This window comes from Scyliorhinus torazame, chromosome 21 (genome assembly GCF_047496885.1).
Source record: "Scyliorhinus torazame isolate Kashiwa2021f chromosome 21, sScyTor2.1, whole genome shotgun sequence".
Lineage (NCBI taxonomy): Eukaryota > Metazoa > Chordata > Chondrichthyes > Carcharhiniformes > Scyliorhinidae > Scyliorhinus > Scyliorhinus torazame.
In genome coordinates, this window is record NC_092727.1 from 132384484 (window position 1) to 132400357 (window position 15874).

Consider the following 15874-nt stretch of genomic DNA (forward strand, 5'->3'; position numbering starts at 1 on the left):
TCCGCATTATCTCTGGCATCCCCTCCGCCGGGTCCGCTACATATAACAAATCATCCGCATACAGAGATACCCGGTGTTCTTCTCCTCCTCTAAGTACTCCCCTCCACTTCTTGGAACCCCTCAATGCTATTGCCAGGGGCTCAATTGCCAGTGCAAACAGTAATGGGGACAGAGGGCATCCCTGCCTTGTCCCTCTATGGAGCCGAAAGTATGCAGATCCCCGTCCATTCGTGACCACACTCGCCACTGGGGCCCGATACAACAGCTGCCCCATCCAACATACTCATCTCCAAAACCAAATCTCCTCAGCACCTCCCACAAATAATCCCACTCCACTCTATCAAATGCTTTCTCGGCATCCATCGCCACCACTATCTCCGCTTCCCCCTCTGGTGGGGGCATCATCATTACCCCTAGCAGCCTCCGTATATTCGTATTCAGCTGTCTCCCCTTCACAAACCCAGTTTCGTCCTCATGGACCAGCCTCGGGACACAATCCTCTATCCTCGTTGCCATTACCGTGGCCAGAATCTTAGCGTCTACATTTAGGAGGGAAATAGGTCTATAGGACCCGCATTGCAGCGGGTCCTTTTCCTTCTTTAGGAGAAGCGATATCGTTGCCTCAGACATAGTCGGGGGCAGCTGTCCCCTTTCCTTTGCCTCATTAAAGGTCCTCATCAGTAGCAGGGCGAGCAAGTCCACATATTTCCTGTAAAATTCAACTGGGAATCCATCCGGTCCCGGAGCCTTCCCCGCCTGCATGCTCCTAATTCCTTTCACTACTTCCTCTATTTCAATCTGTGCTCCCAGTCCCACCCTTTCCTGCTCGTCCACCTTGGGAAATTCCAGCCGGTCCATAAAGCCCATCATTCTCTCCCTCCCATCCGGGGGTTGAGCTTCGTATAATTTTTTATAAAATGCCTTGAACACTCCATTCACTCTCTCCGCTCCCCGCTCCATCTCTCCTTCCTCATCCCTCACTCCCCCTATTTCCCCTCGCTGCTCCCCTTTTCCTCAATTGGTGGGCCAGCAACCTGCTCGCCTTCTCCCCATATTCGTACTGTACACCCTGTGCCTTCCTCCATTGTGCCTCTGCAGTACCTGTTGTCAGCAAGTCAAATTCTACGTGTAGCCTTTGCCTTTCCCTGTACAGTCCCTCCTCCGGTGCCTCCGCATATTGCCTGTCCACCCTCAGAAGTTCTTGCAGCAACCGCTCCCGTTCCCTACTCTCCTGCTTTCCTTTATGTGCCCTTATTGATATCAGCTCCCCTCTAACCACTGCCTTCAGCGCCTCCCAGACCACTCCCACCTGGACCTCCCCATTATCATTTCAATACGGTTCCAACACCGTATTGAAATCTCCCCCCATTACCAACTTTCCCACCTCTAGGAGGATGCGTCCTAGAATACGCCTCATAAAATTGGCATCATCCCAGTTCGGGGCATATACGTTTACCAAAACCACCGTCTCCCCCTGTAGTTTGCCACTCACCATCACGTATCTGCCCCCGCTATCCGCCACTATAGTCTTTGCCTCAAACATTACCCGCTTCCCCACTAATATAGCCACCCCCCTATTTTTCGCATCTAGCCCCGAATGGAACACCTGCCCCACTCAACCTTTGCGTAGTCTCACCTGGTCTATCAGTTTCAAGTGCGTTTCCTGTAACATAACCACGTCGGCCTTAAGTTTCTTAAGGTGTGCGAGTACCCGTGCCCTCTTTATCGGCCCGTTCAGCCCTCTCACGTTCCACGTGATCAGCCGGGTTGGGGGGCTTTTTACCCCCCCCTTGTCGATTAGCCATCCCCTTTTTCCAGCTCCTCACCCGGTTCCCACACAGCTGTGTGTCCCCCAGGCGGTGCCCCCCCGCCCATCCCACTCCATACCAGCTTCCCCCTCTCCCCAGCAGCAGCAGCCCAATAATTCCCCCCTCCCACCCCCCCCCCGCTAGATCCCCCACTAGCGTAGTTACACCCCCATGTTGCTCCCAGAAGTCAGCAAACTCTGGCCGACCTCGGCTTCCCCCCGTGACCTCGGCTCGCACCGTGCGACGCCCCCTCCTTCCTGCTTCCCTATTCCCGCCATGATTATCATAGCGCGGGAACCGAGCCCGCGCTTCCCCCTTGGCCCCGCCCCCAATGGCCAACGCCCCATCTCTTCCACCTCCTTTCCTCCCCCCACCACCTCCTGTGGAAGAGAGAAAAGTTACCACATCGCAGGATTAATAACATAAAACTCCTCTTTCCCCCCTTTTTACCCCGCTCTTCGCCCCCCCATACTCGCCCCACCACTTTGTTTCAAACGTTCTTTTTTTAATAACCCGCTCATTCCAATTTTTCTTCCACGATAAAAGTCCACGCCTCATCCGCCGTCTCAAAGTAGTGGTGCCTCCCTTGATATGTGACCCACAGTCTTGCCGGTTGCAGCATTCCGAATTTTATCTTCTTTTTGTGAAGCACCGCCTTGGCCCGATTAAAGCTCGCCCTCCTTCTCGCCACCTCCGCACTCCAGTCTTGGTATACGCGGATCACCGCGTTCTCCCACTTACTGCTCCGAGTTTTCTTTGCCCATCTAAGGACCATCTCTCTGTCCTTAAAACGGAGGAATCTCACCACTATGGCTCTAGGAATTTCTCCTGCTCTCGGTCCTCGCGCCATCACTCGGTATGCTCCCTCCACCTCCAGCGGACCCGCCGGGGCCTCCGCTCCCATTAACGAGTGCAGCATCGTGCTCACATATGCCCCGACGTCCGCGCCCTCCGCACCTTCAGGAAGACCAAGAATCCTTAGGTTGTTCCTCCTCGCGTTGTTCTCCAGCGCCTCCAGCCTTTCCACACATCGTTTCTGATGTGCCTCGTGCATCTCCGTCTTCACCACCAGGCCCTGTATGTCGTCCTCATTCTCGGCAGCCTTTGCCTTCACGACCGAAGCTCCCGCTCCTGGGTCTTTTGCTCCTCCTTTAGCCCTTCGATCGCCTGTAATATCGGGGCCAACAGCTCCTTCTTCATTTCCTTTTTTGAGTTCTTCCACGCAGCGTTTCAAAAACTCGTGTTGTTCAGGGCCCCATATTAAACTGCCACCTTCCGACGCCATCTTGGTTTTTGCTTGCCTTCCTTGCCGCTGCTCTAAAGGATCCACCGCAATCTGACCTCCTTCCTCTCCTTTTTTCATCCGTATCCAGGGGGGATTCCCTTCTGGTTCACCGCACAGTACTTTTAGCCGTTAAAATTGCCGCTGGGGCTCTTATTAAGAGCCCAAAAGTCCGTTCCACCGGGAGCTGCCGAAACGTGCGACTCAGCTGGTCATCGCCGCACCCGGAAGTCTGTCCGCACCCGGAAGTCTGTCGTCAATGACATTTTTAAGTTCATGGTGAAAGCAAGAGGTGGCACCAATACAATCATCAATGTGCTCGAAAAATAAATGAAGGAGGGGGCCTGAATAGGGCTGGGATAATAAATGTTCCACATCTCCCTCAAAAGGCAGGCATAACTGGGATCATTGCGGGTCCTCATAACAACACTTTCTATTTGGAGGAAGTGAGTGGAGTGGAAGGAGTGGTTGTTCAGATTGAGAACAAGTTCAGCCAGGCAGAGGAGGAGCGTGATTGTGGGTGCGAACTGGTTGGGCCTCCATTTTAAGAAAAAGCGGAGAGCTGTGGGACCGTCGGAGTGGGGTATGGAAGTGTACAGGGATTGAGTTTAATTTGAAAATTGAATTAGGTGATCTCAGCAAAATGACTCCAGTTGGAATTTCTAAATCCATCTTGCTTTTCAGCGTATGTGTATAGGGTTTACAGATGTTTACCTGCTTCAGCCCTAAAGACGCAATGACATTACAACTGTTCTTTTATTTAACACAGGCAGAACCATTGAGTTCATTGGCATAACACAAAGTCAACAGGAGCAACCTGAACAAATCATAGACATTTATGGCAACAGCAACAGACCAGGTAACTAAAAGCAAGAATGGTTGAATCTGATCAATGACTAACACTAGTTATCTTGGTAAGGCTACTACATGATGCAAAACCCAGAAATTAAGGAAACTTAATAACTTAACAAAAAACAAATCAAATGATTTCGATTGTAAAATGAAATGAAATGAAAATCGCTTATTGTCACAAGTAGTCTTCAAATGAAGTTACTGTGAAAAGCCCCTAGTCGCCACATTCCGGCGCCTGTTCGGGGAGGCTGGTACGGGAATTGGACCGTGCTGCTGGCCTGCCTTGGTCTGCTTTAAAAGCCAGTGATTTAGCCCAGTGTGCTGAACCAGCCCCTTAAATTTTCTTCAGGAAAGGTTTATTATTTATTTTGAGGCCAGGAGGGGTAAGAAGACCAGTTTAAATTTATTTGAGGCCGAACAATACCCAATCTTCCACCTCTCCAGAAAGTTATTGTAAAAATATTATGGTTGTGTCTGATATTGTTAGATGTGATTTAACACTGTACATTCTCATGATAATTTTAACAATAAATCTCAATATTAATCCTTCAGGGAACCTTTACATCAGATGCTGCGAGAGTCTGCCATTGGCTACTACTACTGGCAACAAAACAAAATTGAACTGATTGCATTAAATCCAAGTTGTATTGCTGCCTCAGTGCTTCATACTTGCATGGTGGGGAGGGGGTGGTGTTGCTGTTTCAGTATCTGGATTGTAAAGGTCCTTCCTGTTTATTCCCTTATTTCCCCTTTCTTTTACTTTGCCACTCTGATTTTGATCCATGGATAATTAATGGACATGTCATTTTAAGGAAAACAGCCTTAAATAATAATATTATTATTAACAGTGTTAAAGTGGACACAGTGGTTAGCACAGCTGCCTCACAGCACCATGGACCCCGGTTGCCTTGGGTCACTGTCTGTGTGGAGTTTGTAAGTTCTCCCCATGTCTGCGTGGGTTTCCTCCGGGTGCTCCAGTTTCCTCCCCCCACAGTCCAAAGATGTGCAGGTTAGGTGGAATAGCCATGCTAAATTGCCCCTTGGTGTCCAGGGATGTACAGGTTAGGTTATGGGGTAACAGGGATAGGGTGGGGTGAATATTGGAGTAGACATGGGTAGATCGCTCGTTCGAAGGGCCTGTGGAGCCTCAATGGACTGAATGGCCTCCTTCTGCACTGTAGGGATTCTATGATGGCCTGTATCATTAATTCAAATGGGAGAATCCAGAAGGTCCAGGAAAGAACATTCTGCTACTCTGCTGGTTTAAACTGGAGCTGCAGACCCTGTGGCACCAGGGAGAGAGATAGGGTCGGGACTCTGTTTGATTGATTGGCTGGTGATCAACGAATTGGCGCCAAAGCTGTACTCTGCCTGGTAACAGGTAGTGATTATCAAAGTTCCAAGGTTTCAGTTTCGATTCTGGCAGCACAAGAGGCAGAACCAACTCACGCTCTCTCCAGAAGCCAGCTGTGAGTGCTATCTCTCTCTTTAGAAAGCCTGTGGGTGCTGTATTCCTGAAACCAGAGAGACCTGGATACAAACCATGAACTGAAAGCAAAGTTTGGACAGAAGTAAAGTGCCTCTCTAGAAAAGCCTGTGAGTACTGCATCTCTAAACTACAGAGAACATGAATGAATGAATCTACAGAGAAGGAGAAGGCCATTACAAGCTGTACACCAAAGACTCTGCAAGCTTGCTGTGAAGTTTGATAAAAACCATCGTCTGAAACAAAGATTCCTTCTTCCTTTCACTTATGATTTTTACCCCTTTCCAACCCCTGTGTTTGTCTGCCGTGTGCGTGTGTACATAGAGGGTGGGGGCAAGTTAAAGTTGGAATAGGAATTAGCTTCTAAGTAACCAGTTGTATTTGCTGCATATTTCATGTTAGTTCTCGTTATAAATAAACAGTAATTGTGTTTACATTTACTAACCTGATGACTGTAGATATTGGGTAGCCAAGGGCAAAGATTTCAGGTATTTTTTAATAAGAATTGACCACCCACTTTCCCAGGGTGTTGTAACAGGATCTGTCTCAGCACCATTTTCAGTGTTTGTTCTGTTGTATCAGTCTTTGCCTTGCGTCATGTCAGACTTTCCCAATGATGTCTCAGTGACTGTGGCAATGTATCTGCATCTGTCTCACTCATTGCATTACCATATACCAACATACTGCATTCACCAGTCGAAACACAGAAAGTCTTCATAGCCAAGTTAGAGACATGCCTAAGAATGTTTTCAGAAGTGTGAAGAATAATTCATGCTGAAATACAATCTGAGGTTCAATTTCCAGTGTGCGTCATGTTAACTGATCTCAACTGGAACATTTACACATATGGCCTCCATGTCACTGGGTAATTGTTCTGAATTGCTGCCCAGTACCTTGTGCTGGAAAATGTGTATGTTCAGAGTCTATGTGAAAATAAAAAAAGCTGAAACAACCTCTGTGATAAATTAGCCTGTTGATGTCACTGTTTAGGCTCAGACAAGAAAAATGGCCTGCAGGGCTTCAGGACCTATAGATCTGCACTCTGATGTGAATTAGTATCTTTGCTGGACAAGAAGAGAAAAGGGAGACTGAGAAATCTTGTAGCGAGATGTGGATTATGAAATTTTCAAATTTCAGGTGAATCGTCCGTGTTTTTCATGTAATCCCGGGCAGCACGGTGACGCAGTGGTTAGCACTGCTGCCTCACGGCTCCAAGGACCTGGGTTTGATCCGGGCACCGGGTCACTGTCCGCGTGGAGTTTGCACATTCTACCCGTGTCTGCGTGGGTCTCACCCCACAACCCAAAAAGATGTGCAGGGTAGGTGGATTGGCCACGCTAAATTGCCCCTTATTTAGAAAAATAAAGAATTGGGTACTCTTAAAAATTTTTTAAAAATGTAATCCTACTATACAAATAATGATAATCTTCATTAACTGTTTTGTAGTAAAAGTTTATGTGAAGATGTACCATGACAGCCCAGCTCTTCTCTGTACAACTCAGGAGCTTTCGGAAAAAGAATTAGTGGATCCATATTTCATATGGGTGGGCCCATCAGGAAGGAATATAAAAGGTGAGATGCATTACTTTTCTTCCAGGTTCAGAACAAACTGGGCACAAGAAGTTCAATGATCTGACAGATAGTTCTGGCATGAAGCAAGATTACCATGCTATGTGGTTACCAGATAGAACATCATCAATTAGCAGAGGTTATTTACAGCTGAAGGATATAGCGACAGTGCCATGGATGTCAAAGTAATTTGTTGATGCTACTGCTTTAACTGGGAAGTAGAGGAAAATGTGGGATCACACAGTTAAAATTCGTGATGCTTTCAGAATCAATATTTTGATCACCCGCATAGGATTCCACTCTCCTTGGAATTTTTAACATTAAAGGCTGAGAGGTTGTGACACTAAGGAACTCTTGGGGAATTAACGGATATGGGAACTGGGCAGGAAAGTGGAGATGAGATTGAAGATCAGCCATGATCTTACCAAATGGTGAAGCAGGCTCAAAGGGCTCCAAAGCCCACTCCTATCCTTATTTTGTACGTTCTCCCCATGTCTGCGTGGGCTTCCTCTGGGAGCTCCGGTTTCCTCCCACAGTCTAAAGATCTTGCTGGTTAGGTGGATTAGCCATGCTAAATTGCCCCTTGGTGTCCAATGGTTAGATGGGGCTACGGGGATAGGGCAGGGGTGTGGGCCTAGTTAGGGTGCTCTTTCAGAGGGTCGGTGGAGACTTGATGGGTCGAATGGCCTCCTGCACTGTAGGGATTTTATATTCCTACATTCTTGTATAGTTACCTAGTCCTGAATTAGTATTCAGGAGAAATATTCATCACAAAACTGGAGATGCATTTTAAAGATCGGAAACCAAGTTATGACTTTAAACACTTGAGTCATGCCTTTAAGGGAAGCAGGGTAGCATAGTGGTTAGCACAATTGCTTCACAGCTCCAGCGTCCTAGGTTCGATTCGCTTGGGTCACTGTCTGTGCGGAGTCTGCACTTTCTCCCCGTGTGTGCGTGGGTTTCCTCCGGGTGCTCCGGTTTCCTCCCACAGTCCAAAGATGTGCAGGTTAGGTGGATTGGCCATGATAAATTGCCCTTAGTGACCAAAAAGGTTAGATGGGGTTATTGGGTTATGGGGATAGGGTGGAAGTGAGGGCTTAAGTGGGTCGGTGCAGACTCGATGGGCCAAATGGCCTCCTTCTGCACTGTATGTTCTATATCTAAACCATAATCTTCTGTTTTAGGATGTAGAGTTGTAAATTTGATTCCATTGTATTTCTTCAAAATCCATACCTCTCAGCCTCCATGACTTCAGGTTAAAAAACCCTCAGGTTTAATATTATTTTTTCATAAGAACTAGGAGCAGGAGTAGGCCATCTGGCCCCTCGAGCCTGCTCCACCATTCAATGAGATCATGGCTGATCTTTTGTGGACTCAAGCTCCACTTTCCCGCCTGACCACCATAACCCTTTATTCTTCAAAAAACTATCTTTATCTTGAAAACATTTAATGAAGGAGCCTCAACTGCTTCACTGGGCAAGGAATTTCATAGATTCACAACCCTTTGGATGAAGAAATTCCTCCTAAACTCAGTCCTAAATCTACTTCCCCTTATTTTGAGGCTATGCCCCCTAGTTCTGCTTTCACCCGCCAGTGGAAACAACCTGCCCGCATCTATCCTGTCTATTCCCTCTATAATTTTATGTTTCTATAAGATCCCCCCGCCTCCTTCTAAATTCCAACGAGTACAGTCCCAGTCTACTCAACCTCTCCTCGTAATCCAACCCCCTCTGTTATACGTTTTAGTTACTGTTGTATGAAGAGTCAAAAGTCCTGTTCCTTTTCACCAAACACCATTTATTTCACTTCCACCGCCTCTGCACAAAATTCTAACAACACACCACCTGACACAAGAGCCACCTGAAGCCCCTTTACATATCAGTGTCAATCATTGGATACTTAACATAAATGAGAGAACAAATTGCAATGTCTCTTAATGCATTACTTAACCCTTAACCCATTACTTAACACCCTCAACTCTGGGATTAACCTCGTGAATCTCCACTGCACACCCTCCAGCATCAGTACGTCCTTTCTCGGGTAAGGAGACCAAAACTGAACACACTAACATCTTATACAGTTGCAGCATAACCTCCCTAGTCTTAAACTCCATCCCACGAGCAATGAAGGACAAAATTCCATTTGCCTTCTTAATCACCTGTTGCACCTGTGAACCAACTTTTTGCGACTCATGCACTAGGACACCCAGGTCCCTCTGCACAGCAGCATGTTTTAATATTTTATCATTTAAATAATCCTTTTTTCTGTTATTCCGACCAAAATGAATAACCTCACATTTGTCAACATTGTATTCCATCTGCCAGACCATAGCCCATTCACTTAACCTATCCAAATCCCTCTGCAGACTTCCAGTATCCTCTGCACTTTTTGCTTTACCACACATCTTAATGTCGTCTGCAAGCTTGGACACATTGCCCTTGATCCCCAACTCCAAATCATCTATGTAAATTGTGAACAATTGTGGGCCCAACACTGATCCCTGAGGGACACCACTAGCTACTGATTGCCAACCAGAGAAACCCCCATTAATCCCCACTCTTTGCTTTCTATTAATTAACCAATCCTCTATCCATGCTACTCCTTTCCCCTTAACGCCATGCATCTTTATCTTATGCAGCAACCTTTTGTGTGGCACCTTGTCAAAAGCTTCCTGGAAATCCAGATTTACCACATCCATTGGCTCCTCGCTGTCTACTGCACTGGTAATGTCCTCAAAAAATTCCACTAAATTAGTTAGGCACGACCTGCCCTTTATGAACCCACGCTGCGTCTGCCCAATGGGACAATTTCCATCCAGATGCTTCGTTATGACTTCCTTGATGATAGATTCCAGCATTTTCCCTCCTACACCTATCCATAGATGCCAAATGATAAATGTACCAGTGTTTTACATGCACCTTTCCTTCTCCACTTTTGATCTGATCAATTTTCTCTAAATGTATACTTTCCCCTCAACCCTAACCCCAAAAAGATCTTGGCTGGGATTTTCCACTCCAGTTTGCATCGAGAGGGGGGAGGGGCACGGATTTGGTGGTGGGAGCAGAAATTATTGCGAAAATATGAAATCGCACTTTACATTGCGTAAATGGTCAGTGGTGGGGCCTGTTTCTTGGCATTCAATGTCGGGAACATCATTTGAATACATTACCACATCATTATCAGGCCCTGACTCCTCAATCATCCCAATCAAGAAAAAAGCAACAAGTCTGGCAGCATCTGGAGTTAACGGGTGCAATTTGGCGGACTCGAGTTAAAGTATTCTAAACGGCACGTTTAGCGGGGTGTTTCTTGTTACCTGCAGTGACGGGTAATACCCTGCTATTCAGTGGCACTTGGCCGTTTTTATTGGCCTTTGGGGAGATTCCGTCGAGGTGGCGCTTAGAGGGATTGGGAAAAGCCCCTCACAAATCGGAGTGCCATTTTGGAAGGCCGCCGTGATCTCTTCCTCTCCCCCAACCTCCCATTTTTGGAACAACACCCTCTTACCCCAACTTGGGAAACCCCCTCCCCCCTCTCTGGGGCCAAACCCTGGAAGTGGCACCTGGACACCCTGGTAGAGCCAGCCGCGAACCCTGGCAGTGCCACCCTGCCCTGTCTCCGATCACCCGCGGGTCTCTCAATGGCACCCCCCATAGGTGCCGTTATGCCTGGTCCACGTTTGTGTGGACCAGTACTGAATGGTGCCCGAGCGAGATCTCCCAGGCGTGGCTGAATGGCTCACTTAAATGTGTGGATCGGGATCTCACCCAGCAAGGGCATGCTCCAGATCGTGCTGGGCGGAGTGAGTCGGGTGACTCATGATCAGCCCTGCGCGGAGCCCAGTTCACTTGTTGCGCCCAGATTTGCACTGGGTGGCAGCACGCTAGCTGAATTGCACCCAACATTTCAAGTCCGTATGGCTCTTTAAAGCAAAAGTCCTGTCTCCAATCAATTAAGACTTCACATCAGACAGCTGTAGGCTTGCTGTGATGGCATGAGTTCCCCACCATATTTCAGTTAGCAGAGTGGGAACCCTACCATTGGAAAATCCTGCCCCATGTCGCGGCAGGAAAATGCCAAGAATAGTGAATCATGGCACCCTCGAGTGGTCAAGAAATGTACAACAATCTTGTCATTTGGTGTCATTCGAGGATGTAAAATCAGGGAGGAACTTTTAAAAGCTTTGCACAGTATTTTTACAAGACAGCAATAACCACTACCTGTATTTCGCATTTTTCACATCGAAAAATATCCCAAAATCTAATGGAGGAGTTCATTAGGATAGTACGGTTAGATTTTGAGTAGGTTTCTAAGGAGGGGAGTGGTATCAGGTGAAGAGAAATCCAGAGCACAAAGTAGTGGGACCAGTGGTGGAGCAGAGAAGGGGGCAGTTAACCAGTGGAAAGTGTGGATCAGTGGTTCTTAATTATTTCATCCGATGTCAGTGAACCCTGGATCACACTTGGAGAACCACCAGTGCATAGTGTAATCCGGCCCCTTGTCAGTCCTCCCCAAGTGAATTACCTCATGCTTTTCTGAGTTGAATTCCATTTGCCACTGCTCTGCCCACCCAACCAGTTCATTTATATCCACCTGCAGTCGATGACTATCCTCCTCCCAATTTAACACCCGACCAATTTTTGTGTCATCCGTGAACTTCTTGATCATATTCTGTCCCACAGAATTCTTTCTCGTAGCTTCCCATCACCGAAATGCTGCTAACTAGCCTATCCCTACCTCCCTTTTTTAACAATGGGGCAATATCACCCATTTCAATATCAAGCTAAGATTGCCACCATCGCTGCTCCTACTCTATGATTTAAAATGGTACAGTTCAGCTGAAGTGATTGTCTTCGATTTTCTGGTACCATTGGAATACTGTTGTGTCGTCTATGACTATTTATTTTGAAAAATATTGTATTGAGGCATTTATATTATAACTTTTAACACAGTACACAATCACACACCCCAAAACCGGCCAACATGGTGCTTACATAACCAACACCCCAACAAAACTTCCCCACCAACCCGTCTCCACCTTGTCCGCCTCCCCCGCCTCCTCTTTTTAACCCCCCTGGTGACAGTTGAGTTCTTTCCAAGGAAGTGATAGACGGCTGCCATGTCCGGGCAAACCCTACCATCGAGCCCCTCTGGGCAAACTTAATTTTCTCAAGCCTGGGAAACCCAGCCATGTCACTCACCCATACCCCCGACTTCGGAGGGTCCGAGTCCCACCATGCTAGCAAGATCCGTCTCCGGGCTACCAGGGAGGCAAAGGCCAAGACATAAGCCTCTCTCGCCTGCTGGACTCCCGGGTCCTCGCCACCTCTGGACTCCGGACTACCCTTACCTTCAGAACCTCCGACATAACTTCGTCAAACCCCTGCCAGAATCCCCCTAGCTTCAGACAAGCCCACAACATACAGACATGGTTCACGCGACTACCCGCACACCGCCCACACCTATCCTTGACTCCTTCAAAAAACCTGCTCATCCGGGCCACAGTCAAAAGTGCCCTGTGGACCACCTTAAATTGTATAAGGTTAAGCTTGGCACACAACGCAGAATCATATATGACTTTATGTTGGACAAGCAGTCTTGACAGGTTGGAGTTCGTGTTTGAGAGAAGTGATGGGGAATTGGAACTGGGTACCATTAGTGCATATAAAGAATTGATTTGTGCCTATGGACAGTTGGAACAAGGGGTGATACGTCATCAAGGAAGGAGGAGAAAAAATCATAAATCTTTGGAGATCTCAACTGATGAGTACTAAGGGGGGATGAGATGGGATTGTGTATAGAGTGAGACGGAAGAGATTGGAGAGAAATTGCCTTGCCAGTGAGCGAGACTTCATTAAAGAAAAGCTGCAATGGATGATAATGTCAAGGGGTTCACAAAGAATATGCGTGAGGGAGTTTATATGAAGAGTGAGGATGTGAGTGTCGGTTGAAATCAATTCCTCACTTTTTGCCACTTGTTTCATTGCATTTGAATAGTTGTAGCTTCTGATATGCCAGTCTTGTGATGACCTTTTGCAAATGGGCTTTTTGAGAATTGGAGTTCACTTAAAATATCACAATGGTGACCGTTCCCATTTTAATTTGCTTCATCTTTTGAACTAATAAGTGAAGTACTCAGGGTGATAACTGCCTCTGAAGAATTGTTAAAGCTGCTTTCTACTCTTGTGTAATCACTTGATACAATGACAAAGAGTTTGCCTTTGGTGAAAAATAACTGAAACATAACTGTATTGCATAAACAATATCTCATGTTTTTTACTCCTGATATCTGTCTATTCAGTTTACCCTCCAGTGCGAGGCAATGTTCTGTAGTGATTCCTTAAGCTTTGTAATAGCTAGAGTCATTTAAAGCTGGTACTTCCATAATATCGATAAAGCCAGTTGTGCAAATCCTTTGAAAATTATGGATTTTTACACTTTACTATACTTTAAAAGAAAATGATCCTATTTACTTAGTCATTTCTCAGTAGCGTTTGTCATGATTTGCAAACATGCAGCTAATGAACACATAGAATAGGACACGACCAATGAGCAGTGAGGACACTCAGGGGTGGTATCTCACTATAAAAGGGATGAGGCACTCCCACCGCACCTCTTTCCACAGACCAACATCTACAGAGTGAGACAGGGTGCATCCTCAGCAACACACCCTAGCACGTGGCTGAGAGCAAGGCTGGTTCAGTTAGACTGAGTTACTACATTTAGATTAGCAGAGAGTCGAACTCATTGAGAACTGTGCCAATAGTTCAATAAAACACATTGAACTCACTTCAAAGTCTGGAGCATCTTTTACTCAAAACTGCATCAAGTGGCAGCTTTTGTTATTCCAAATTACATAACACAACATGAAACCAGGAGTCTGTTCAATCTAGTTAGTTCAACTCCGCAAGATCCGTGACGACCAGCGAAGTATACTGGCACAATGGAAAAGATTCAGGCTCCTCACCAGCTCAGACCTCCGACAATCTCAGTGCCAACTGGTGGACATTCAAGCAGAAATTTCAGCTTTACGTCGAAGCATCAGACCTCAATGGTGCGTCTGATGCACGGAAGATAGCTCTTCTCACCACAGTGGGTGATCACGCCTTGGAAATATTCAACTACTTTCACTTCGCCGAAGACCAGGACAAGACAAAGTTTCAGATCATCCTGGACAAGTTTGACAGCCACTGTGAGGTGAACACCAACAAAATCTTTGACCGCTACATATTCACGCAGCGATTGCAAGGTAAAGACGAATCCTTCAACTCATATTTAACTAACCTTAGACTGCTAGCGCAATCCTGCAGCTTCGGTGATATCACTGACTCCATGATCAGAGACCAAATTGTTTTTGGAGTTCACTCTGATCCTCTGAGAGAGCAGTTACTGAAGATCAAGCATATGACCCTGCCAGTCGCTATTGAAACATGCACAGTGCATGAGCACACTAAAAATCGCTATTCCCAGTACAAAAGGGCAGAAAATGATAAACTAGCCTCCCACAAGGTGGAGAGCATGCAGGCCATCTCCCGGATGCAGCGCCTCGACGTTGACAATTTTGCGCGCTCTTCCCGGGGCCGACGAATGCGCGATGTGAACGGGATAACGAAGCGGCCGAAACCCGCACTGCGCAGGTGCAGACATCTGAGAACTGCACTGCGCATGTGCAACGACGCACGGAGCGGCAGGACGCCGATGTCATGACGTGTTCGAACTGTGGCACCGCCCATTTAAAGAAACACTGCCCTGCAAGAGGCAGACGCTGTTTAAACTGCGGGAAGCCAGGCCACTATGCAGACCTGTGCAGATCTGCACCACCAGTCAGGAGCCAGCACTCCCAATTCCGATGACGGCGCATCCGGAGTGTGCAACAATGCCTACAGGATTCTGATTCTGGCAGTGCAACGGATCCAGTGTGGGCATTATTACAAAGTGTGAATATGCCACACCAGACACATCGCACGTCCCATTAATCCTAGCTGTGGATTCCAAGGACGAATGGCGAACCGTGATGAAGGTCAACCACTGCCCATCCAGTCCAAGCTGGACACGGGTGCCTCTGCCAACCTCCTCTCACAGGCAGACTTCAGATGCATTAAGAAGCCTCCCACGGTCCTTCCGGCTGCCTACAAGCTCCTAGATTACAACGGGAATGCCATCACGGCACTGGGCTCCTGCCATCTGCACATATCCAACCGACACACACAAGCACGGTTACGCTTTGAAATTGTTAAGTCAGACAGGGCATCCCTACTTGGTGCGCTCGCCTGCAAGCAGCTGAACCTCACTCAAAGGGTTTACACCATGACATCCTCCCATTTGGATCTTCAGGCCGGCATCGATGACATCCTCGCCCAGTATCCAGATGTGTTCAATGGGATGGCACGCTGCCGTATCGATACAAGATTCTGCTATGACCTGATGCCAAGCAGTGGTCCACGCACCTCGACGAGTCTCTGCTTCACTGAGAGAGCGCCTGAAGGCACAGCTCAAGGATCTTCAGCAAAAAGGCATCATATCCAAGGTCACCGAACCGACTGACTGGGTCAGCTCGATGGTGTGCATAAAGAAGCCTTCGGGGGACCTGCGCATCAACATTGATCCCAAGGATCTCAATAAGAATATCATGCGGGAACACTACCCCATCCCGAAGCGGGAGGAACTCACGAGTAAGATGGCACACGCGTGCTTCTTCACCAAATTGGATGCATCACAGGGATTTTGGCAAATCCAGCTGGAAGAGTCACGCAGAAGGCTCTGCACCTTCAAAACGCCTTTTGGCAGGTGCTGCTACAATCGCATGCCATTTGGCATCATCTCGGCATCGGATATATTCCATCGCATCATGGAGCAGATGATGGAAGGCATTGAAGG

At 47.3% G+C, this 15874-nt stretch overlaps 1 protein-coding gene across 1 annotated transcript in view; it reads left to right on the forward strand.

The window, feature by feature from the left end:
- The window catches only part of LOC140398692 (zona pellucida-binding protein 2-like), a 75274-nt gene that overhangs the window by 15811 nt on the left and 43589 nt on the right, over positions 1-15874 (forward strand). Inside the window, exons 2-3 of the mRNA XM_072487688.1 lie at positions 3860-3949; positions 6875-7000. Coding sequence (XP_072343789.1) covers positions 3860-3949; positions 6875-7000 — 216 coding nt within the window. The remainder of the gene's footprint in view (positions 1-3859; positions 3950-6874; positions 7001-15874) is intronic.